The sequence below is a fragment of the Abrus precatorius genome, unplaced genomic scaffold (assembly GCF_003935025.1).
Source record: "Abrus precatorius isolate BTA unplaced genomic scaffold, Abrus_2018 Scaffold5, whole genome shotgun sequence".
NCBI lineage: Eukaryota > Viridiplantae > Streptophyta > Magnoliopsida > Fabales > Fabaceae > Abrus > Abrus precatorius.
In genome coordinates, this window is record NW_020874395.1 from 15,325,150 (window position 1) to 15,350,603 (window position 25,454).

The window sequence follows — 25,454 nt, forward strand, 5'->3', positions numbered from 1 at the left end:
ATATCAGAGCATATATATATATGGTGCAACGTATGCAAATAATAACTTGAATTTATTTAGAATTTATAAATTTTTTTATCGAAATTAATACTATAACATGAAACTTAGAGCGATTGAGGAGTTATTCCTCATGATTACATCAGCATTTGATGAGCAATGTTTACAACATCAGAGATTGAGTTTAGTTTTGCATTCAAGAATTAACAGGAAAATGATGAAAAATTAAGAAAGTCCCCAAATCCCAATATTTACTTGGAAAGGGGTACCATTTTATTCATAGGAGTTAATTCACAAGGAAGGATATGTTTACACAATGTGTTAGCTTCATGGTTTAAACAGCTTCACCAAATGGAGTCCAAATTGAATGGTTGCTCCTGCTGTTGCTGCTGGTGTTGGTGTTGGTGTTGGTGTTGGTGTTGTGGCATACATTCTAAAACTTTTGAAGAAGAAGCAGTGAGATTTGAACTTAAGTCATTTCCAACATGGGAAACTCCATGAGGCATATATGATGCAAAATGATCAGTGACTGCTGCTGCTGCTGCTTCTCTTTGTTGATAACTCCTAAGTTGTAATGCTTTGAGAAGCAAAGAATTTACAGAAATATTATTTGGATTTAGCAACTCAGAAGGCCATGGGAGAGATGGAAGAGAGGGAACCTCACTTGAACATGGCCAATTCATGGTCAAGTTCATATTTGTGTTAACATTATGATTAATATTGTTATTGAGGTTAGTGTTGAAAGTTTGTCCTGAAATGTTAGGGAGTACAGTTGATGAATTTGCAATGTTGTTTAGATTGGGAATGTCAACATCACCAAATTCATTCACCATTGATGCTGTGTCACAAGGAGACTCTGGTTGGGAGGAAGATGTTTGTTGTGGCTTTTTTGCTGCCAAGCTCTTTTGGAAAACCCTGCAAACCACCCATTCGTCCTACCAAACCAAACATTTGTTTTAAAATGTTAAACTTCTAAATATGCATGAAAGCTAAACAGGGTGATGGACATATATATATATATATATATATATAAAGCATACGCTAGAGAAATTGTCGCATAAACCTAATGCAAGGTTGTCTATATATACACACACACGCACAAAAAAAAAAAAACATTTTAAAAAAATTTTACATATTAAATTGCTAATTTTTAGAGTTATTTAAATATTAATAATGTTGTTTGTGTAACTAAGAATATTTGGAAAGCGTGATGCATGCATTTACTAACCTTTGAAGGTCGAAAGTGATGCTTGTTTTCTAGTCTATATTCGTGCATGACCCAATTGCTTTTCTCGCCCCTTGGAGCTCTACCCCTATAAAAGACTAGGGTTTTCTTCATTCCTACCAAAACCCCAGCACCAAAAATTTCCTTGTCTTTCCCTGTGGTTTTCCAGTAGCCTGATTCAGTGGCTCGGTTTGTTCGAAGTCCTGTTGGATACTTTCGGTCTCTTAAGCTAAAGAAATACCATTCTTTCTCCCCCATGAAAGCTTTACCTGCAATAACACACACTTTGATTAATGATCCTTTTTAATTGATTAGTTTTTGGTAAACTACGGCATGCACATACCAATGAATTAGTTTGTACTTGACTATTGTTACTATATGAATAATATGTATTTCCAATTTATATTTTAAAATTAGTTAGAATGATATATACTTGCATGGATTGTAAACCACTCACGACGCAGCAAAAGTAGAATGGGTCAAAAAACTGTACATGTATGAGGACGAAGCTAAAGAACAAAGACTTCGTTTGATACTGAAACAGCTGTAAATGACACGTCTATAGTAGACTCCAGAATGAATATATATATAGTTTTATAAATACCTCATCAGTTATGGAAATTATATAATCTTTTAGGAAAAAAAAATGAAAAGTTGTGAAGACAAAGAGAAGGGCTGAATATAATTTTGGTCTAATTTTTTTTTACCTCTTAAAATTCTGGATGTATTTATAACTATATTCAATGAGTTGCAATTCTTCCAAAAGAATCAATGCGAAAAAGTTGTGTCAAAAACATATAGCCTTTGCAAATTAAAAATCATGCAACCATGATAACAAATAATTAACCGAAGGTATAGTTTTTGAAGATGGAAAGATGAACGGAAATTTAATCAAGTGTGTGTGTGTATATATATATATATATGTGTGTGTGTGTGTGTGTTGTGTGTGTGGTGAGAGATCATGTTGAAAAAAGAACTCTCAAACTACCTGGGAGGTCCCAAGGTTCAGACTTATTGAGATCAACAACGGCTATAGCTTTTGATGTGAAGGTAGAATCAGACACTTTTCTTGTAAGATAGCATGTGATGAGCTCTTCATCTGTAGGATGAAACCTGAATCCAGGAGGTAGATTTTCCTCCATCCAATTGATGAACCTAATAACTTAATTACAGCTTTTGCTATGATCCCTTGATGAAGTTAATTTAGCTTACCAAAAAGTCAAGAGGGGGCACCACAGATATATGAAGTACCAATGAGTGATCCTCAAAAGTAAGCTCTATAAAATCACCAAGATAGGCTTTTAAAGGCCTCTCTCCCTACTTTGTGGTTTTATAACTCACCCTTCAACAAGAAGCATTTCATGGATAGTCTTCATGTTTTTGTTAAATACATACAGCTAACCCTTTGACAAAGATATATCCTACATATTCAATTTTTTTAATTACTTATTAATAACCTTCAGCTATATATAAAGGGTTTAGATTTCACAAATTGTCACTGGGATTTTCGTATATTTACTAAACAAACCAAGAATACCTGCGACCTTGACTCAATCAATGTGGTGTGTTATGTGTCATATTCAATATATATATATATAGAGAGATGTGAAAAATAATATGATGAATTTTTCTAAATTTATTAGGAATTGAAGACTAGTTGCTGTTATGTTTTGCACGAGGGGTTGAGTCTCCGATACACCATATATATATATATATATATATATATTAAGATATATTAATTTCCATGTTTTCTATGATCCTGTCCAACCACCTTCACCCATTTCTACCCACCAGAAAAACCTTTCACGCTAGTCCAATGGGAACATGGACTTATAGTAACCATATTCTTTTTAATTAATATTTAATTATTGACACTTGTATATTGTCTACAGCCACACCGTCATCTCCCCCTCTCTCTCAAATTGTTGGAAAAGTTTATATATAAATAAATAAATATGTGAACTTTTAATTTAACTGATTGCATGTAAGATTGTCATTATGCAGATTACATGTAGCAAATTCATAACTTATGTATGAATTATATGTTTAATTAAATTTAATTACATATAGCAGTTTGTATATATTCAATAATAAAATCACGCATAACAGTGGCTAAAAGAAACACATATACAGTAATCTTTATTAAAATGAGATAATGTAAAATCCAACAAAAAGAGTACGTAAAAATATGTTGATATTACCTAGGAGAACTTTCATTTACTGTTTGTGCGTGCGGTGACTAATATTACCAAGTGGTTAAAATGGTCACCAAACTGCAAGACTGTGCATATACTAAGGTAAGCATTTCTGTTTGACCTTAATTAATTTCATGTGTTAATCTTTAATTAAACAATTGTAAATGTCAATCCTAACAAGAACTTTGTGAATTATACTTAATGGACGCTAGGGTTTCTAGAAGCACACCTATGATCCATACCCTCCCTCTCTAAGCAAACTCCAAACAATGATAGCCTTTTTAATTTACCACAAAGTCATAAAAAAACAAAAGAACAAACTACGGGTTGTCTTATTGACACATGTTCAATTCCTGTGGGCATGTCAAGCTGAAATTAATCAGCACCACTCCATCTGTTCTTTTGTATCATTTCATTCTCCTACTTCCTTATTTTCTCCAACCTAAACATTGAACAAGAGTTCTTTCTTCTTTTTTTTTTTCTGTCTCTTCTATATGTCATTTTCTCTTCATCCAAGTTTTCAAATATCCACTCACTATCTCTTCCCAAGTTCAAATTAACGTTACACGATCATAATTAAAATATTCTTCCTTCCTCCAATTTAATAGAAAAATTCATCTCAAAAGTCTTCCAGTTTAGATCATTTCATTAGCTTATATAATGCTATCGTAACTTGTTTTAATATGTGGTCCATTGTGATGTATGTTCTCTTTATGATAATAATAATAATAATCTTTAACTTAATTATCTAACTACTCATACAAAAATACGTGGCGTGTAATATTTGTGCCGAAAATTTTCTTAACATGTAATATTTCTGTAGGAATAATAGAAATAATAGAACTGATTATACAATCTTGACATTAACTCAAATGTGATAGTAGTATATATTCACCACCTTTTTATTTTGAGTGAAGGGAGACAGTTAAGAAATTGAGTTTGTTATATTGTGATGTTGAATCTATAATTGAAGTACATGAGAGTTATAAAGGCAATATCTCCTTGATGTTGAAATAGTGATATTAGTTTTTTTTATTAATTATTTGAGTGACTTATATATATAATTGATATTTAAAGATGATTTGAGTTAAATGTTTATTATTATTTTCTGTTACATCTTTATGTAAGAATCTAACCTATATAACTTGGGAAACTTTATTGATGACATTAAAGAAGACAAAAACATGAGCTTTGACAAATATAAGAAAACCCTACTATATTTTACCCATCATCGTTACAACTATGCCTTGATATGGTCTTAAAACCACCGTAAAAATCCCTTGTCGTTATAGTCTTCTATATAGCCCAAAGCAAGCTTGGTCCTTGTTCTCAAGAGCCATATAAAGCATGTTAATGCAGAGCATTGGATAAGATGATTCCACCAATGATGCATAGAGTGCCTTAGGAAAGTGAAGGAGAATGAAACACAATAAACTATGCATGAGCCTGAACGTTGTTTATTGGGTCATGTTCGCCCACGACCAAGCCCAATTTAAGTTTTTGGTTGGGCCACTTGTTCCGCTAATGGCGCGGCTAGGTAGGTAGTTATAATATTTTTATAACAATTTTTTTTTTTAATTTTGTTCTAAGTTGTAATAAATTGTGTACAATATTATCGTTAAAAAAAAAAATCTTATAAGTACCATACTGTAATTTCCACACATAGATAAAACCTGGCAATATAATGTTATAAGCTAAACTAGTATTTAAGTTTCTTAACTTTTTTTTCATATGATCCTCTTTTATGGAGTTTTAATATGGTTTTTTAATCTTAATCTGTACCAAATGAATATTTTAATTATCAAAATATTTATAATGTTGGACAAATCATTATTTTCATCGTAACGCCATTAGATTCGTCTTGACATGACTATATATTAATTACCAAAAGTGGCACCAATCCACCAATTTAAGCAAAATTTATATTGTGATTAAGATTTCATTTGGTGCAAATGTGGAGAAATGATTTATCAATCAATTGTTAGGCACAAACTATATAGCTTTCTCTTGAGCTAATTAGATGTTAATTGTGCCTAATTTTAATGTTTTAGTTGAGTTTTATTACAAAACTTGCTTAATTTTCAGAATGTAAATGTAGTCAAACCTTTTTTTCGTTGTGCAGTTCATATCTTCAGCCATACTTATAGATTGATGTGATTTTAGATTCTATATATGAAAAGTTGAGACATAAATCTCCACAATGGAGAAATTATATTGATTTTATAAATATTTTTCAAATGAAATAATTGTGGAAATAAACAGATTTGTTCATATTTATTATTGTTATTAATTTTAGTAAGAAATAATATTTTTATTTATGTCAAAAAATTATTTGGAAAATTAATTAATCAAAGATTCAACTATGATAGCCTCAAGATATCGGGAAGACTTTATTTGATTGACACCTCAATCCTCTTACAATTTTCTATCATTAGAAATATTTTATATTTTAATATATTTTTTATGTAAAGTGTGAAATTTTAAAATTAAAATTTATTAAATAAATATTAAAGTATTTGAAGGATTAGATCGAGGCAATATAGTTGGCAAGATCATCAACAATATACTTAACAAATTCAATTGATTAAGTGACATCTCAATATTCTCTTAACTGTTGACTAGGTTTAAATTTTAATAAACGTTGTCATAATGTAACATTTAAATTTTAAAGCATATATCAAAAAGTAAAAGATAATAATATCAAATTAAAGATAATAATATTAAATTTTGTGATATTATTTTTTTTGAAACTTTTTTAATATATTAATAAATTAAATTTTAAAAGCATATGTAAACTCTAGACCTTCTCACACAAACAACTCAAATACCTCTCTTTCTCTCTCTCTCTCTCTCTCCAAATCCAACCCTCACATACAAATACAAATCACAAATCTCAAATCCTTCATCTCCCTCTCCTATAAAAGAACCCTTCTTTCGAATCTTTCCCGCCTTCTCCACTCCCTCACTCTTCGCTTTCAAATCCAAACCCTAATTCTTCTTTCAAGATTTTGTTATAAGCCTAATAAATTTAGGTTTTCATGGCGGACCAAGGATTGGAAGGGAGCCAGCCGGTAGATGTACAAAAGCACCCTTTTGGGATCGTGCTCACCCTTCATAATATAGTGTCCACAGTCAATTTGGACGGTAAGTTGGACCTCAAGACAATTGCACTTCAAGCTCGAAATGCAGAGTACAATCCCAAGCGTTTTGCTGCTGTTTTTATGAGGATAAGAGAGCCAAAAACAACTGCACTTATTTTTTCTTCTGGCAAGATTGTTTGTACTGGAGCTAAGAGTGAACAGCATTCTAAATTGGCAGCAAGGAAGTATGCTCGTATTATCCAAAAGCTTGGCTTTCCTGCCAAATTTAAGGATTTCAAAATTCAGAACATTGTTGGCTCTGGTGATGTCAAGTTCCCCATTCGGCTGGAGGGTCATGCATATTCATGGTGCTTTCTCCAGTTATGAACCAGAATTGTTTCCAGGACTCATCTACCGTATGAAGCAACATAAAATTGTCTTGCTAATTTTTGTCTCTGGAAAAATTGTTCTAACAGGAGCTAAGGTGGGAGATGAGACTTATACTACCTTTAAGAACATATATCCTGTGTTTACTAAGTTCAGGAAATATCAACAATCATTGCTGGGAAGAACAGGAGACAGGAGCAGGGTTCTAGCAGAGGAGTTCGTGGTACTCTAAATATTAAAGCAAAGGAGATATCTAGATTGATATAAATTAAAGACAGTCGTGTGTTGCTTTTTCCCTGTTTTTAGAATGAGTCTTGACGTACTCAAGGGAACGATATTTATTCCATTGAATTGACATTTTTCAAAAAAAAAATCAGTGCAAAGAAGAAACAAAATTTTGTAAAGAATTAAGACAAATTAAAATTAAGGATGAAATTAAAACAAAAAAAAAATAAATGATTAAATAATTAATTTAACCTATATTATATGTCAGTGGATTAGGTGCTCAACTTTAAGGCAAACTAGTTCATATAAGATATTGATTGCTTTTCCTATGTTTTGAGGTGTGTGTGAAATTGACTGTACTTACCAAATGTGATTCCTAGTCAAGGATTGTGATTAATGAAATGAAATTAAATATCATTGATAGTTAAGAAGAAAAACAAAAATTAAAAGTAGCTGTCTAGTAAATGTGTAAGACAAATAAATAATTGAAAATTATTGCCATATGCAGCTGAGGCTTTCAATCACAGAGAAGGGATCCTAATTGATTAACTTCGTCTGCTTCTACGTTAACAAATGATCGAAAACGATATATTCTTGTTTTCTTATGTGACATTATTTTCTTTCCCTCTGTTCTTTTCTACACACTGTTTTAATTTATCCCTAATGATTGGATCAGTGTGGTGATGCTAAAGAGGTTTGGTCAACTACATAAGTGACCCCCCAACTTTTTGTTTAAAATGTAACACAATAAGTTGGTTAAACACCATAAAGGAAAAAAATTCTAATAATAATAATAAACTAATGACAACATCTTCACTGCAATCAGCAATCTTAGTAGCCAAGTTCAAGACAAGGATCAATTAAAAACATTCCCAATTAACACAAACGACATAATCTTTTTAAAAAGGCTTTTTATTGCTTTGGTTGGTAAAGAATGCACTCAAATCTTCCATTAAACAGAGAATACTCTTCCCTGTTTTGGGGCATGGGCAAAACCTTTAATACATTTTAATTTGGTGTAAAAAGCTATTAATACAATAATATACATGCATAATGAATATACAATATTTATTTGTTAGAAACTGTATGGTGTATCAACTTTTTTTTTCTTCTGAAAATATCATATCATTCTTTCTATAAAGTGAAGTTCATATCTGTCTACCTAATGCGTGTGGCTTGGTTTTGGTCTCCTCTTTTTTTTGCTTTTGCTTCTGTACTGTTCATGATTTCACATAGCCATGGGTTCCCATAAGGAAAAATAAATAGACCCTGTTGCAGACTAGGATTTTGTGTTACACACACACTAAAAACAAGATTTACGCGCTTTTGATGAAAAGTATAGTAGAAATGATTCCCTTAGGTTTTTTTTTTTTTTTCAGATTAAAAAAGTAAGACTATGAACCATACAATTACTAGCACAGTTTTCTTTAAGGCATAATTCAAGTAACTAAAATAAAATCTCACTTCAAACCTTTTAATTAGGTTATTTAATAATGAAAGAAGGATGAGAAATGTAGTAATGTACTCAAATTTGAATTATCATATTTTAAAAAGTAAGGATATATCAACAAAGCTTAATACTGAATTTTCAAAAGGATTTAGGTGCAGTTTTTAATAATCTGTGATAATAGTAAATACAAATCGTTTATTAAAAAAATTAATTTTAATTCATAAACACAAGGACACCAACACATAAATTTGATCCACCTCAAAATTGTTTTATGCATGAGAATATCCTAACTATATATTGTAAAAGCACGATCCCAAGTCCCAATATATCTAGAAGACCAATAGATCTTGCTGTAAGAGAGAAGCCACGTTTGTCCAATCTTATAAGCTTGGTAGATTGTATGACATACATGCCCTTGGTGCTTGGAACTTACAATTGGGACATGAAAAGGGTAAAACTAAAAACCATTTAGGGATATATTAGAGATTACGAGTAAATTTTGGTCTCTTAGCCAGTATGTTACGAAAGCAACAAGGCCACTTTTTTTTTTAGAAGTTGCTTTGCTTAGTGGAGTCCTTTGGAGCACAATTTGGAGCAACCACAAAGAAAATGCCATGTTCTAAAGAAGAAGCTCTTGTTAGACTCTTCTACAATGCCTCAAGCTCTTTCCATCTTCTCTTCCTCTTCATCTTCTTCTCTTCCATTTTGCTCATCAAGTTATTAAGCTTAATTGGAAGCTACACCATATTCCAAAGGTCTTGTATTGCGCCTATCTTCTTCTGTCCTTCTCTCCCTCCCACAAAGCATCTAACTCACAAGTTTTCTTTTTGCATGTTGCAGAGATCAACACTATGAGTATGTGTCTTCTGAGTATGATGATGAAGAAGAAGAAATTCAAGAGAGTTACTCTTATGACCATGATTCTATTGAGAGAGATCATCTAGTAGCTGACATCATTTGTGGTGGAGAAACCCTTTTGTTTCTTCACAACAACCACCCTCAAAGTACTCATTCTTCTTCTGAAGAATTCATAACACCACAGAATAGCCTTATTGAAGAAACAGAAGAAAACTATTCCACAGAAACTTTGTCTCTTCACAAGTCACCTGTGGTTTCAGACTTTGAAAATGAAGAGGAAGAAGGAGAAGAAGAATTTCCAGCAGAAGATGCTGATTCTGTTCCAAATTTTGTCCAAGTTGAAAGCAGGCCCACATCACCCATCACACTGAACCTCAGCAAAAGTCATGACTTGGTGGACAGTGACAAAAACTATGACGGTATTGTTTGATTCACATCATAGTTTAAGAATTACGTTTGTTACATTATTCACATGCAACACCTACATAGTCCAACACTACTCTTAACTCTTTTTGATTCTACTTTTTGCAGAAGATCATGTTGATGTTGGACTTGTTGAAAATAAGAAAGTGCAAGAGACAAACCTCACAAGAGATGAGAGATTCCTTGTCTTTGCTCCTACCCAATTAGAGACTAAGAAGTTCATTGTTGAAGAAAATAAGGATGATGAAGAAATATATGGTGACTCATGCACTGTTGGGTCCACTTCTAAGAGCTCCTCTGAATGGAGGAGCTCCATTAATTGCAGGGATTCTGGAACTGAAGACCCTTTTTCTTCATCATCAAGAAGAAGTTGCCCCAAATGGGAATCATATACAGTTTTCCAAAAATATGATGAAGATATGTCATTCCTTGACAGGATTAGCGCACAGAAACTTCATGAAACTGGTAACCGAACATAGCTTTTCCAATTTTTTGTTTATTATTCACAAAAGAAAATGTCATTTATTATGAACTACAACACACTTAAGTTTTCCTTCCTTGGTATGACCTTTTTCAACATAAATTAAACTATTATTTTTATTTCTATTTATAAAAATAATTATCAATATATTTTCCTAAATATAATTTAATACTTTATTTATTATAAAATTTGTGTTAACAAATTACTTACTCTTTATTTATAAAATAAATACATTCATTTATTTAATATAGAATACAGTAATTTGACTATTTAATATTATAGGTATTTTTAAAATAAAATATAACATTATGACATATAATTGTTTTGTATTACTCTTAATAAATGAGATATTTATTAAGGCAGTATTAATATAAGTATTATAAATCTAAACTAATAATACGATGCATCATGCTAGCAAAATTTTGTTGGTATAAAAAAACAGTATATACTATCAGTATATATCCTGTTATTAATATAATGCATGATACTGTTAATGTTAAATTTTTTATTAAAATTTTAATTTTTATTAGACATTAACCGTATTAGTATATTCTATCTTCTTTTTTTTGGTGATTACAAGTATTAAGTTATAGTTGAAGATTGATTGTGTTACATATTATCAACAATTTACTTTCAGAGTCTTTAAGATCTATCAAGGTATCTCCAAGATCAATTTCAGAGCGTATAGTGTACAAGTTTTCAACTATGAATAAAAAATCAACGGATATACGTCAGAATCCATATCGTGAATTGGAGGCTGCATATGTTGCACAAATTTGCTTAACATGGGAAGCTCTTAATTGGAACTACAAGAATTTTCAATCCAAAAGAGCCTCACGAGGGCATGATGTTGATTTGGGTTGTCCAGCAACCATAGCACAGAAATTCCAACAATTTCAAGTGCTGTTGCAGAGATACGTAGAGAATGAACCTTATGAACATGGCAGGAGACCTGAGATCTACGCTAGAATGAGGCATTTGGCTCCAAAATTACTCCTCGTGCCAGAATATCGAGGTATGAATATCATCATAACCACTTTCATGTATTAAAAATTAGAAACATATTTTTTATTATTGATTAAAATTTATTAAAAAATAAAAACTATGTAAATCTTATTTTTAATTAAATTGTTTTACTTAATTTTTATAATTTTTAACACATTTTATTTAATAATAAAAATGTATTAAAAATAGTATTCTAGAATATATATATATATATATATATATATATATTTGTAATATTCCCTTAAAAAATTGGACAACCAATAAAAAAATCAGTTCCAAACTAATAAAAATAAATGCAAAAATTGGGCTAAATTTTTACCACCCCCCCCCCGCCCCTTTTTTAATTTTTATTCAATTTAAAAAAATTAAGACAATTAAAGACTTCCCTGTAAGATATTCTTACAAATTCTTATTATTACTTGTGACTATTATTTTTTATTTAGAAAAATGTATAATATTGTTCTTTATTATTAGTATTTTATTACCTTCATTTTTTTTATGAATGTATGCTAATTTACTACTTAATATATTGTATAATATTTTAAAAATATATATTAATTTGTTAATAATTACATACTCAATTATGGTCAGACTGTTAAATCGAGGTGTAGTACTTTTATTGATTTAATGAACCGCTCGATCTTTCAAATATAAATTACTTTTAATAATCTCATATTAATAATTATTAAATTGCATGAAGTTATAGTATGGTTAAGGTCACATCCTAATACAAAACGACCTTATTTCACAGGTTAGGAGTGCATCGTATAATCATAACAAGTAACACACTAAAAAAATGGAAATTTTATATGGTAAAATCAGGTCTGCTTCATGATAAATCGTGACTACACTGCTTGATATTGTTTTAAATTGCAGTTCATTATACAACAGTGATTTTACAATTTTAGCTCCCTTCAAAAAGAAAATTACATTTTATCAGTATTTTGCGATTGCATTTTCATATTGGTATCCAAGGCCAACCTACATTCGTGTATAGCATTGTTATGATAATTAATTAATCAATTTTTTTAATGTGTATAGTAAGATATATAATAAAAAATTAACAAATAATATTTTTTTATCACACATTATAAATATATATATTTTTATTATATATATCCTTAAACAAACATTAAAAAAATTATGACGATTTTTTTTCCCTTTTGTGTTAAAGAATCAGATGATGATCAGAGGGACGATAATGGGTTTCACTCAAAAATATCAACAGCTTCATTTCTTATAATAATGGAAGATGGGATCAGAACGTTCATGAGTTTCCTCAAGGCTGATAAAGAGAAGCCATGTCAGGTCCTGGCAGCTTACTTTAGGAGAAATAAAAAACCTTCGGTTGATCCAACACTTCTACGCCTTATCAAGAAAGTTAATCAAAAGGTAATTAACTAAGTTCCAATTTTAAATTATTAATTAAATTGATAATTGTGCTTAAGTGCTTTCCACATCATATGTTATATTTTCCTAACACATTTTGTGTCTCCAGTAATTATTAATATTATATGTATTTAAATGTGCAGAAGAAAATAAAGGTTAAGGATCTTCGCCGTTCACGCAAATGTTTGAGAAAGAGAAAGTTGAAGGTGGAAGAAGAAATGGAGATTTTGATGGCACTAATAGACTTGAAAGTGGTGTCAAGGGTTCTGAGAATGAGTGAGTTAAGTGAAGAACAGTTGCATTGGTGTGAAGAGAAAATGAGCAAAGTGAGAGTGGTGGATGGAAAACTTCAAAGAGAATCCACTCCACTTTTTTTCCCTGCACATTGACCCACACAAGTTTTATTATATATTGCTTGGTGACTGGGTGATGAATGTGCATGACTGCACCAAAGGAATATCCATAACACACTTTTCTTTGTAAATATGGTTAAAGAAAATGGAGGGGACCCTACAAAATCAAAGTGAAACATGTGGGGTGGCATGGATTTTGGAGCCTCAAATATGTTCCGTGGAAAGATGGGTAAAGAAAGATGAATGTTTGTCATGTTGATGAATATTGAAAGTGAGAGACCATAGACAAAGCAAGGAACATTAAGATAGAGACAAGATTAGCTTTATTTTGCTTTAGCTAGCTTTTAAATTAGGGTTTATCTATAAGGGTTTTTGAGCTGAATCAAAAAGAAGAATGAGCAAGGCTGAAGCACATGCACTTCAATAAAAAGTAGTATTGTGCTCTTGGCAAAAAGTATATCACACCATAAAAGAATGGTAGGCTTAGTTTTTCTTTTCTCCTTCAAATAATATAGAATGGACCCCACTTTGTTTTCTGAAAGAGGGAAAACAAATAAATAAAGGAATAAATCTACCATCAAAGTAGCACCATGACTAGGACTTCTTGTAGGGTTACAAGTACTTAATTACCATTATATGTAATATTTCTTACTTTCAAAAAATTGACTCAGATTTATCTTTTCTTATTGATTACTATAATTTCCTTTTTTGGTTGGACAGCTAATAATTACTATAAAATTGTGTACTGAATTTTTTTCATGCAACCAACAAGAAATATGTAAAAATATAATATTATCACTCAATCGTAAATTATCACGTTATTTAAAATTGTGTACTTTTATAATAATTATTTTAAAAGATATATTTACAATAATTTTTAATTAGTATCATATAAAAATTTCACATTATCGGTGTATTTTTTTTTTATCTTTCACTTTTGTGCACGTGTATATATCCCTTTGAAAATTTAAGTTTTTATTTATTTTTTTTAAACTTGTTATAGTACTCGTGAAAGTAATATATTATTTTTAAATTGACAACAGTAATTATGTTAAAAGTTAAAAAAATATTTAATTTTTTAATAAATTAATAAAATTATTAATTTATTAATATAAAATATAAAATAATTATTATTATTATTATTTCACACATAAAAAATAATATATTGCAAGATAATTTTTTTTTTCACGTGCATGTTATCGACTTTTTAGAAATTCTCAATTAACTTTACCAGTCCATCAGACATGGGCTTTAGGACCCATCCTAAGTCACGGTGTCTCGGTGGGCTTTGCCGCTTGTTTTCAATATACACATTTTTCTGTACGTAATATTTTTATTTTTTAAATTAGTTATACGTAAGAATCTTTTCACATTAGTATAAATATAAAAAAATTTATATTTTATTTAATTTATATCTAATCACATTTATTAGTCGTTAGATATAAATTAAATAAAAAACTCATATTAAATATTAAAGTTTTTATACTTAAAGATCATTCTCTTTTTATATATATTTTTTGTTGAGTTCTCTGATATTTTTTTCTTTAATTTGCAGTGATAATTAATTTGAAGAGATGTATTACAAATTAATTCATAAACAATTTGGCCAAATAAGAGTGCTGAATTCAGCCAAGAGAAACATTTAAATTTGACTGAATATTGTAAATCCATTAATTGTAGTAACGGTTTCGTGTAAAATAACTATGCACTTTTATTTATTTATCTGTTAATAATGCTTCTTTCTTCCAAAAAAAAAAAATATACATTTTCATATTTTAATGTAGAAAACACTTTCATAAATTATTACGAGCCTTAATATTTCCAATATATAAGAACAATACATAAAATCGTTGGATGACCCATTAAGGCCCAACTTTAAACCATATTCTTTTCCACGCCATGTATTTTGAGAAAAGGCTACTGCTTTTTTTTTTAATTTATATTTTATTTTAGTGTATTTTGAATATGCTATGATTTATGATGATTATGTGTTAAAATATTTTAGAATATAATATATGTTGTTTGATCCAAGTGTTTTTAGACATTCTTTTTAAAACACTTTAATTTATATACATTTAAACGAAAAAAGAACTTTTCGTTTCTTACTTAAAATATAAATTTTTATTTATTAAAAATAATTAAAAAGGATAATGTATCGACTAGACTGAGCTTAAGATAAGTTTAATCGCCCTTCAAAGAGTGAAGGGTGCGGTGCGTCATCTAGATTCAGCTTAGCTAATAGCTATAAAATCGGTGCTAAAGCCAGGTAGAATCATTTTTTAATAAATATTATAAAAAGATTTAAAAGTAAAATATAATTTTTCTAAATTAATATGTTATTTATTTCCATAAGTTCTTTCATTTAATTTCAATTTATAAGAAAAAATTGTTCATTTTATTATGATTTTTTCAATCCTTAAAAATGACAACTTATTTTTCTTGGACTAATAAGGTTTTTTTTTTCTTGAATAATGGAATAGCTTTTTAAAGTTCATGTCGATAAGATTAGAGGATATGGAGTATTTCTTGTTTTTAGCCTAATTTTATTCAATCAATCCCAGCCTCACATGACCTAAGAATTTTCCAAAACTCCCCCAAATGAATGGTTTCTAACCAAACTTTAAAATGAGTTCTAATTTGATCTCTATCTTCTCCAAATTTAACAACTACGACTAAGTCAAAGCAGCAGAAAAAATATTGATTTAACATTTTATATATTAATTACATGACTAAAGTATGTTTGACTCTTCAAATTAATATACTTTTGGACACAATCTAAAATCCACTTGCTTCTTTCCAAATAATCATGGGCTTTCAAACAACATTTTAAAATCTGATAATGAACTAATCAGATTTTCACAAAATATATAAACTTCACTCGTTTCAATATATAATCTTCAATTATTGAAAAAGAAAAGCTAATCAATTTTGTTTTAGTCAATGTTTAAGACGCGCTCATGTCATTTTAGTCAAGGTATAGACATGTTGCATGCAAAAGTAAAGCCAATAATAATTCAACATATGAAAAATTGTTAACAAAAGCTACAAAATAAACTTGTCCCTACCATTTGAATCCGTAGGAATAAAAGGAACTGAGAACAGGAAAAATAAGAGAAAGCCAAAGGGTGCGATCCCCACTTTTACGCATCCTCGTTCGCCCATCACATGCCATTGCCAACATTCAAAGTGCCATTTGTCATATCCACTTTTGAAATGGAATATATAAGCCCCATTCTAGACTTTGGATTCCTTTTTCTTTATAATTAAGAGTACTTTCACCCTCCAAGTTTGAGAAGCATTTGATTTTTTTGATCTGGTTAAACTATAATGCATTTTTTACACTCCAAATTGAATATACATATATTATTGTGTGTCTTTGACTTGTTATTATGTTTATTTGCTGATTATTGAATGGTGCATTGCAGTAATTTGACCTGTTTGTAGAGGTTAGAAACATGACCTTGAAGGCTTGAGTTACACACCTAACATGGCCACTCTCATTTCTCTGTGAATATGAGTTTGGTATATGTTACATAGGTATCATCAACAGCTGTTTAGTATTACACATTTATTTTATGAGGAATGTTGATATATCTATCATATTTTTTAAAAATATATATTTTATTACTAGTTAAAATTTATTAAAATTTATGCTATTCTCATTTTAAATTTAATAATTTATTAATATTTTTATAATTTTTAATAAATAAGTAATAATATGTTTAAAAAAATATATTAAAGAGTATGTTTTTAGTACTCTCTTGAATTGTTTTCATATGAAGTCAAATAATAAATGTTTTTTTAAACTTCTTTTTCACTGTTGAATGACTTACTCTAATTTATCCTTTTAAAAAATTAATATTTTCAATGACTAAACAAATTTAGAAAATACAATTAGTCCAACCCGATTAAGCCGATGCAGATAAAGCCTAGAAAAATATGTAAAAGCTCGTAAAAAATCAGACTTTACCTGTTTTTAACATTATTTTTGACTGAGTTATATTCAAACTTTTTCAACTTAACCTGTTAAAATTCACTACTTGTCTTGGGTCACTACAAATAAGTTAGATAACTCATTTTGTTAACTCTAGTTTAAATCCAAAATTAAAAGAGGTCAACTCCATTTAGCTTAAGTGATTTTGCAAACAATTAATTTATATGATCTGTTAAAAAAAACTCATTTCAACAAATTTATAGAACATAAAACACAGTTCTTCTTGTCTTCCACAAAAAGGACACACACGCGCGAGCGACCTTCCAGAGAAGAGGGTCCAAATGAATTGAGGACAAATTTAATTATCAATGACCATTGAATAAAAATACTCATAAAAAATTAATAGAGCATTTATCCACCAAGTAAATTTGAGTTGAGACTTGCATATGACATGCAAAAATTTATGAGTATGAATGTAGGTTTAGGTATTAGATTATTCATTTCATTTTATACTTGCTTCTATTTATTATAATAAATTTAAGATGTATTCAGATGAATAATTTAATTATATATTTTAATAATTTTTATACAAAATTTTTATAGCATAAATTTGAAATGAAATATATTGGAATAATAAAAAATATTTTGACAAGTAATAGCAAAAATTTGTTAATATGAATTAAAAGTAAATTATAAAAATATCATATTTAGATTCACTCTAGTTAAGGCAGGAATGGAGAGTCTAATTTAACTCTTGCTTAAGCAAGTTTGCAAATGCATGAGGGAAGTGAGTAGTCAGGGCTGGGTTTTGCAGGTGGGGGAGTTGAGATAAGAGGAGGAGGGCTAAGTGCCAATAGAGGTAGGGATGAGAGAAAGTGAAGTGAAATATTCAGAAATATCACATAATATTTTTATAAATTTAAAATAATTATAAGTTAAATACCATGACATTTTTAGTTACTAAAAATATTTTGAAAAAGAACATATTTAACTTAAGGATAAGATGTATTTTTAATACTTATAAATATGATTTTTTAAATAATTTAAATCACCATTTAATAACGGTGTACTAACATACATTTAACTAAGCTATGTCATATATTATTTTAAAAGAATTGCTGACATGGTATGTTATATGCATGGATATATATCACCAAAAATTGAAAATATATGTTATTTTTAAAACTTTAAAAAAAATTCATAACGATTAAAATTAACAAAACAATTTTAAAAAATCAAATAAAAAATATTTAAACCTTAATCAAAACACGGGTAAATCATAAATATCTTAATTGATTGCCAAGTTCTAGATATTTTATGGAATAATCTACGGCCACAGGATGTCTTAATTGATGTCGTTTTGTCTTTGTTGTGGCAAACCAAAGGAAACAGTGATACACGTTATGCGTGATTTTTAAACTAAGCATGGATGCTACTTTTGCTTTTATATATAAATTTTTGCTATGGTGGTGACCTTGGTTTTGCAGCCATGAGATTCTTGTGCATTTTGTTTTTTAATGCTTAAACAATTAGTTGGTGTGCCCATTCTACTCAACCTTTTCAAGAGGCCATATGGCAATTTGGTAGGGTTACGTTACGCGTTGTATTTGTGTTCTCAGTATACTGTAATAAATAATGCTAAATTATCTCTAAAATCTAGTTATGTATATGATTCCTTTTCTTTAATTAGTATATTATATATTGCTTACTTCTTAGTGTGCTGTGTGCCCTCTACACAACTTCAAAATTAAATTACTTGGGTTAACCCATAACAATCTCCTTGAACACAGTAACTCAAAAATCAAAAGAAAAGAGTGTTGTGTATGGCACCAAATTCATTTAATAGAAAGCTGGTTGGAGAGATCCTTAGAAAGACATTCATCAATGTCATAGACATGTGTGTGTCTGTGTGGATTTCTTGAACATTTTCATCAACTTCCTCAAGTTCACTTCTTTGTACAGATCATAAGAAACTTGATCCAATGTTGTTAGTTGCAGATTTTGTAGAGGTACAGGAATGATCAAATGAAGGCAAAAGATGGCTCTAACCTCTAATGGTCTACAATGGAAAGGAGCAACCATAAATATGACAAAGCTGTGCTATATAGGGCACGTTCAAACAAATTTTGTTTTCTTTATTTTGAAAAATCTCCACAGAATAACTTTATCAAGGAATCTTTTTAAATTATCAAAATTGGTTTTAAAATAATATTAACAAAACTATTTTTTCCTTGAGAGAAAATTATTTATAAAACTTGAACTTGAGGATATCTCTAAGTCCTTATATTATTGTTAGAAATAATATCACTCACTTTAGTTTGGGTTTAAGCCTTTAAAAACATATACCTTTTATTTTCTAAATTTAGCTATCAAACATGTCCAAATATTATTTTGAGTGCATAGGTCTAATCACAATCCTAACCTTGAAAAGCAACGTTGACAAAGAGGACGGTAATTTTAACTACGACACAATAGTTTAGTCGTTTTTTTATAATAATTCTTACAAATTTACATTGTCCAAATTAACGGTATGAGACTATGAGTAATGAATCCCGTTAAGATCACGTAACTACAAACAAAAGAAGACTACAGAATGTAGAAAGACATTTCCTGTTTCTTATGTTTTTTCAAACTTTTAACACTAGGATTCATTCATCTTCATTATCATATACAAAACTAATGACTTGTTTGCTTTTTTTTTTTATCAAGAACAAAAAGTCTCTTTTCAATATAAAAATGTTTAAGCATTTTTATCAAAATTTGATAAATTAAAAAAATAGTCTTTTTACTATAAAAATTATCATTTACTAAGATTAAAACTATTTATAACATTTTTAAGTTAAAAAGGTAACTTTTGAAAAGTGAAACTATGATAATTCAAAAACTTATATCTAAACAATATTGTTTTTCAAAACTTGCTAAAAGTGAGGTTAATTCTTTAAAAGTTTCTATTCTTACTATTTTGCAAATTATTTACTCAAATTCTATTTTTTATTGATTAAGTTAAATAACATTTTATTTTTCATAAATTATTATTAGAGAAATGTTGATCCAACACTTCATTTATTACATCAAGGTGAGTTATAGAATAATTTTTTTTTTGAAGAAAGATAAAATAAAAATATTATAAATAAAAAATTTATTTTATATCTTTTTCACTGTAACAATATTCATTCTTTTAGATATAATTTCATTTTATTAAAAAAAATATAATTTGATTCATTTTAATATGGGAGAAGACCTTCTTACATCAATATAAGTTTAAATTTTATATTAAATCTAAGTCTTTTATTTAACTTAAATTTAATAGCCAATAAAATAATAAATTATAATTTGTTAGATTTAAGTTAAATAAAAAATTCAAATTGAAATGTAAGAGTTTTTAGATTTACATATAAGAATATTTTTCTCTCTATATATAAAAGTTTATAACACCTTTAAACTATAAGAGAATATACCTTATGGTGTCACCAATTTTTGAGGCTTTAACGTGAAATAGAAGGAAAATAAAATATAAATATATAATAAAATGTTGAAATAATACATATTTTGTAGAATTGAGTACCCCACCCACTTAAATGTGCTGATTTTGAATAGCAGATTAGATGCCTCATTCAGATGGACTTGGTCGCCCGTGATGCTTCATTCAGATGAAATGAAAGTCCTTCCCCACTTTCAGAAAATTACCATATATTATTAATTTCCCATATTTTTTTTTTTACACTTTCTTCTCTCTCTTTGTCAAGACATCACATATTTAATAATAAATCTTTTTTTTAATGTCAAAGTAATGTAAACAAATTATTTTATTATTAATATTTAAATTTTAAATATATAAATTATAAATTTTTAAAAAATTATATGATATATTTAAGTAATCATATAACTTTTTAAATAGAGCCTGGTTACTTTTTTTAAACAAACACTTAATTTTTTTTATCTTTTCTTCTTTTTAACGATTTAGTTTATCAGAGTCAATAATGGAATAGGATATTCTATTATAGTTGTGTCATGTAGCAAATGTAAATAAAATAATGAAGGATCCTATTCCCTTATAGTTTTGTTTGTTTTATACATTATCTACAATATTGAAGATTGATTCAAAGATTAGGGTTCTTTCCATTATTAAGTGATGAATTGAATTTTTAAGTATTAATAAGGTATGAAGCTTGCCTAAAAGGGTTGGCTTTATAAACGGAAAAAAAGGTCAGCGTTATGATATAATAATGGTATGGATACTTGAAATTTATTGATTATTATTTTAATTCATTAGTGATCAAATTATTATTTCATCCTTTTGAATAATGGAACTGTAAAAACTAATTAAGAAAACTCGAATGAGATCATTACATATATATAAAAAAAAATCCCTTAAGGTTTTAATAATATAGTTATATTTTGAAATTCAAACTCAACTATTTTTATTCTTGAATGATTTATATTCAAATTATTTTGATAAATTTTTTTTAAAAAAAGTAGTTTTTATTTCTTTTTATTGTTGTTCGATAATTTCAATTCACAACTCAATTTAGTGTATACAATAATTTTCCTCTTAATCAGTTGTAATAGGAAAAATGGTAAGTGGAAGTCATAAAATTTTCTTAAGAAAAATTGACCTATGAAAGCTAGCATATATAGAAGTAGAATCCAAGGTAATGAAATAGAATTTAGCACATAATACTATATATTTTAATAAATATTATGCCCTCTAAGACTAATGATTTGGGTAAAATAGTTGTTCACTTTATGATATTTAGGTTTAATTAGCCTCTTTTGTTTTGCAAACTCACAAGAAAAACGTGTATAATTTGTATTTATGTTTACAATTTTATTAACTTTAATCTTTAAGATTAATTTTAAATATACTAAGATAATAAAGATGTATTAAAAATATATATTACATTAAAATATAATAATATCACATTAGTTTTGAACAAATTAAATTTTACCCCTTAACAAAAGTTATGATCTGATAAACACAGCACTAATCTTCCAGAAACAAAATCAATATTTGAGAAAAGTTTGCTCAGAAAAAATAAAATTTACTGAGATTAGGAAAGAGCAATGACCCTTTATTATTGAGATTTGAGAGGTTATTGTTACATATGAACCGTACAAGAAGAGGACAGAGAAGAGAGAGGTTCATGAATATAGGAGGAAGAGGGTCAAAAAAGAGAAAACACAACACACACGCACACACCATGTCCCTTTCTCGTTGGATCAGATCAGATCTCATCACTTCTCTTTGTCTCTCTCACACTTTCCCACCACCTATGTCCTAATCATCAATCGCACGGTGCATGAATGCGGTCTCACATTAATATCTTTGTGCCTTGTTGTAGTTTATCATTTTTCCTTTTTTTTTTTTAATTTTTTTGTTCTAGGTCTTCTCTTTCTCCCTATGAATACCCAGCCAACTCTACCTTTCTTCCTCTCTCTCCCATTGTTCCTCTGATTCACCCATTTTCTGCCCTTCGTTTTCTTCCTCTTCTCCTCTCAGAGGAGCCTCTGAGGCAGCTCAGGTACTCTCTCTTTCCTATTGTCTACGTTTGTTCATCTGGGAAAAACACCAACGTTGGAAAATGTTCTGTTTGAGTTTTTTTTTTCTTCTGTGTATTTAAAGTCTCAAATTTTAAACCTTTTTGTGGTTCTTCATGTGCTGACCAAATTTTGGGAAAAAGGGTCTTCGTATATCTTTTGTTTCGAGCTCAACTTCTAAGTTTTTGTTTTTTTGGGTTTCTTCAACTTCTTCATGATAAAAAATGAAACTTGGGAAATGGGTTTCTTTGTTTGTTTGTGTTGGTTCACGATTTGTTCAGATTTGGCTCAATTTTGTTCAGATTTCTCAGCAACCTGGTTAGTTTTGGAGGATAAAAAATTGATTTTTTCCCGTTTGTGTTTGATGTTGCAGGTGTTCCTTGTCAAGATCTCAGGGTTTGAGGTGTGAAGAGAAAGAGAAGAGATGAATCAGTGTGGTTACCAACAGAAGAAGGCCTTGACAAGCTGTGAGGAGATGAGGATGGATTCAGTGGTTTGCCCTAAACCTCGTAGATTGGGTCTTTTGAACCACTCATCTATTAATGACCACCTCAGACCCTTGAAGCTACCCATTATCAAGTATTTACTCAACTTCTAAAAAAAAATAATCTTTGTTGTTATGTTGATTTTCTTTTAATCAATTTTGTAAACAAATTGACTTTATATTTATTCTTTGTAAATAAATTCAGCTACCAATCAGAGATTGAAGATTCTGGAGTTGAGGCTGAGCTTCTTGATATCATTCTCCCCAAGGTAATTTTCTATCTCAATCTTCATGCTAGACATACTTTTTTTTTCTTCAAATTATCTTAAATTAGTTAATTGTTTCCAACAAAGCAATTTTTTACCTGAAAAAATTACGCACAAAAAAAAAATTGGTTGTTCACATGGTTCCTCAAAGATGTAACAAAAATCAAGTTATGGTGATGATTGCTAGGGAATGGAGATGATAACATCTCTATCATGTGATTTTGATGTTGTTGATTGAAAGAAACATGATATCTAACCAAAGATTGCTTCAATTGATTTTGTTTTCTTGCAGGGAAGCTGCTATCCTGAAAGATCTGGGGGCCAAGTGGCTTCATCACCACCATTTTTCTGTGGATCTCCACCAAGTAGGGCTTCAAACCCTGTGATCCAAGATGAGCAATTTGGTGTTGGTAATCTTAATGGTGGTTTTGGTCAATTTTCCTTGGCACCCTCTTCACCATCTTCATCAGCTAGAGGTTGTGTTAGAGTGAAGTTTGGTCACACACCAGCTGCAGTGAGGGTTGAAGGTTTTGATTGCCTCCACAGGGATAGGCGCAATTGCAGCATTTCTGCTGTTGCTTGATTCAATTTAAACAAAGAAAAAAAGAAGTCAGAGGAGAATTTGAAAATCACCAAAGTTCTAAGAGCAGAGGAGATTTTTGGGACAGAGGAGCTAATCTTAATTTCGATGTTGTTTGTATTATATGTATATAATTTGGTCCATGGAAGTGGTTGTTCATGAGTTAAGGTGTCATGTATAATTTGAGAGATGGTGAGAAATTTTTATTTTTGGGTTTATCTTTTTGAAGAATAATAATAAGAGGACACATCAGGGAAAAAGAAAAAGGCAAACAAATGTCTTCTTCTTACTCTCTTGTTAGGTTTACATGGGGTCTTTAGATTGAAACTTTCATGTGAGTTTCATGTGGAGTCTGTAACTTTCATGCATGTATTTTGAAACTCATATCCTCCTTTTGTAATTGTAATGTGGAGGAAATTGAGGATTAATCTTTGGAATCTTGTAAAATATATTTTTTGTGGGTGCCCTCGATTTGCAGGTGGCTCCTATTTGATAATATCAAAGAAATATTGTTCATACTTTATACATGGTATTGGTATATTCTTATACAATTTGAATATCAAGTGTACACCCCGAAACATGAGATAGTTTAATGAGAAAAAAAAATTAATAAAGAAATAATACTACTTTTTAGGGGAATCTTAGGAAGCTTCAAAGGGCGTGTCATGGTCAGATTTGGGGGGCTCTTGCCTAGTAATATTTTAATCATTGTGTCTAAAATTCATTGGATACAAGGGTACTATCTGGATGATGATTTTTTAATATATATATACAATAATTTTTGGGGGGATAAAAGATTGAGGATAACTATATGATGATGTGAAAGGGTAAGTGGGAGAAATTAGTAATTAAGTAGTCAGCTATGGCTTATGTGAGATGTGGATAGGGGGAGAGAGAGAGAGAGAGAGAGTGCAAAAGTGGGGTATGAGGTGTGACAAGCACAAATGCACAAATGTGGAAACGTGTGTGTGTTACTTTGTTGTGATGGAAAATGGTTAAGGAGAGAGGGTGGAATGCAGGCTGGTCTTAAGGGTTTGTTTGGTGGTTGATGGTTGATATGATAAATTCATTTTCATTCATTATATAGATATAAAAAAAACAGGGCCCAGCAAAGCTTGACTTGAGAAGTTGCGTGGGGCTTTCTCCTTCAGTAGTAGCATTGGAAGCGCGTTGGCTGAAGTAATTACTGGCTTTTGCTAGTTGGAAGGAGCATTGCTTGCCGATACGGCATGGGAAGAAATTGTTAGAAGGAAACTTTTGCGTTGCATTAAAATATTTGAGTTGAATAATCTTCTTACTCTCTTTCCTATGAACGTGACATTATTATCATCTGTTTGGCAAGTTACAAACTAGTTGTGTCATGTCTGTGTAATAAGATGAGATTGGTGATGCTCTTGTAGCAAGTAGCAATACTCGAATATATTTTTTTTATATTCAAATTTTCTGTGACTATTTTTTCATAGTTTATAAGGAAAATAAATAAATAACTTTGACTTGATAAAATTATGTGAAATTTCAATTAGATTATTTCTTGATTGTATATTTTTAACACATCACTTTAGTTTTTAAAAAGGACAATTTAGT

The 25,454-nt window shown here is 29.5% G+C and overlaps 3 protein-coding genes and 1 pseudogene across 3 annotated transcripts; 3 read left to right on the forward strand and 1 right to left on the reverse strand.

Annotated features, from left to right (window-relative positions):
- Positions 1 to 341: 341 nt before the first annotated feature.
- Positions 342 to 3,905, reverse strand: LOC113866784 (protein CUP-SHAPED COTYLEDON 1-like). Its single transcript, XM_027501584.1, has 4 exons — positions 3,887 to 3,905; positions 2,211 to 2,378; positions 1,226 to 1,491; positions 342 to 932 (listed from the first exon to the last, which is right to left on the reverse strand). The coding sequence occupies exons 2-4, from the start codon at positions 2,362 to 2,364 to the stop codon at positions 342 to 344; spliced, it is 1,011 nt and encodes a 336-aa protein (XP_027357385.1). The 5' UTR covers positions 2,365 to 2,378; positions 3,887 to 3,905.
- A 2,348-nt stretch (positions 3,906 to 6,253) lies between these two features.
- On the forward strand, positions 6,254 to 7,116 carry LOC113866785 (annotated as a pseudogene).
- A 2,052-nt stretch (positions 7,117 to 9,168) lies between these two features.
- Positions 9,169 to 13,747, forward strand: LOC113866787. Its single transcript, XM_027501585.1, has 6 exons — positions 9,169 to 9,314; positions 9,400 to 9,836; positions 9,949 to 10,305; positions 10,959 to 11,336; positions 12,501 to 12,718; positions 12,859 to 13,747. The coding sequence occupies exons 1-6, from the start codon at positions 9,169 to 9,171 to the stop codon at positions 13,102 to 13,104; spliced, it is 1,782 nt and encodes a 593-aa protein (XP_027357386.1). The 3' UTR covers positions 13,105 to 13,747.
- Positions 13,748 to 22,338: 8,591 nt separating this feature from the next.
- On the forward strand, positions 22,339 to 24,390 carry LOC113867275. Its single transcript, XM_027502480.1, has 4 exons — positions 22,339 to 22,524; positions 22,914 to 23,119; positions 23,230 to 23,293; positions 23,583 to 24,390. The coding sequence occupies exons 2-4, from the start codon at positions 22,965 to 22,967 to the stop codon at positions 23,871 to 23,873; spliced, it is 510 nt and encodes a 169-aa protein (XP_027358281.1). The 5' UTR covers positions 22,339 to 22,524; positions 22,914 to 22,964; the 3' UTR covers positions 23,874 to 24,390.
- Positions 24,391 to 25,454: the final 1,064 nt, after the last annotated feature.

What these genes read in the sequence shown, in the direction of transcription:
- LOC113866784 (XM_027501584.1), bottom strand. Translation starts at nt 2,364, where the DNA reads ATGGAGGAAAATCTACCTCCTGGATTCAGGTTTCATCCTACAGATGAA. An exon ending in TGAACCTTGGGACCTCCCAG is followed by an intron (nt 1,492 to 2,210) that starts GTAGTTTGAGAG and finishes GTGTTATTGCAG; the next exon opens with GTAAAGCTTTCATGGGGGAG. An exon ending in ATCACTTTCGACCTTCAAAG is followed by an intron (nt 933 to 1,225) that starts GTTAGTAAATGC and finishes TTGGTTTGGTAG; the next exon opens with GACGAATGGGTGGTTTGCAG.
- LOC113866787 (XM_027501585.1), top strand. Translation starts at nt 9,169, where the DNA reads ATGCCATGTTCTAAAGAAGAAGCTCTTGTTAGACTCTTCTACAATGCC. An exon ending in CAGTGACAAAAACTATGACG is followed by an intron (nt 9,837 to 9,948) that starts GTATTGTTTGAT and finishes TACTTTTTGCAG; the next exon opens with AAGATCATGTTGATGTTGGA. An exon ending in CCTCGTGCCAGAATATCGAG is followed by an intron (nt 11,337 to 12,500) that starts GTATGAATATCA and finishes TTTGTGTTAAAG; the next exon opens with AATCAGATGATGATCAGAGG.
- LOC113867275 (XM_027502480.1), top strand. Translation starts at nt 22,965, where the DNA reads ATGAATCAGTGTGGTTACCAACAGAAGAAGGCCTTGACAAGCTGTGAG. An exon ending in TTGAAGCTACCCATTATCAA is followed by an intron (nt 23,120 to 23,229) that starts GTATTTACTCAA and finishes AAATAAATTCAG; the next exon opens with CTACCAATCAGAGATTGAAG. An exon ending in TTGATATCATTCTCCCCAAG is followed by an intron (nt 23,294 to 23,582) that starts GTAATTTTCTAT and finishes GTTTTCTTGCAG; the next exon opens with GGAAGCTGCTATCCTGAAAG.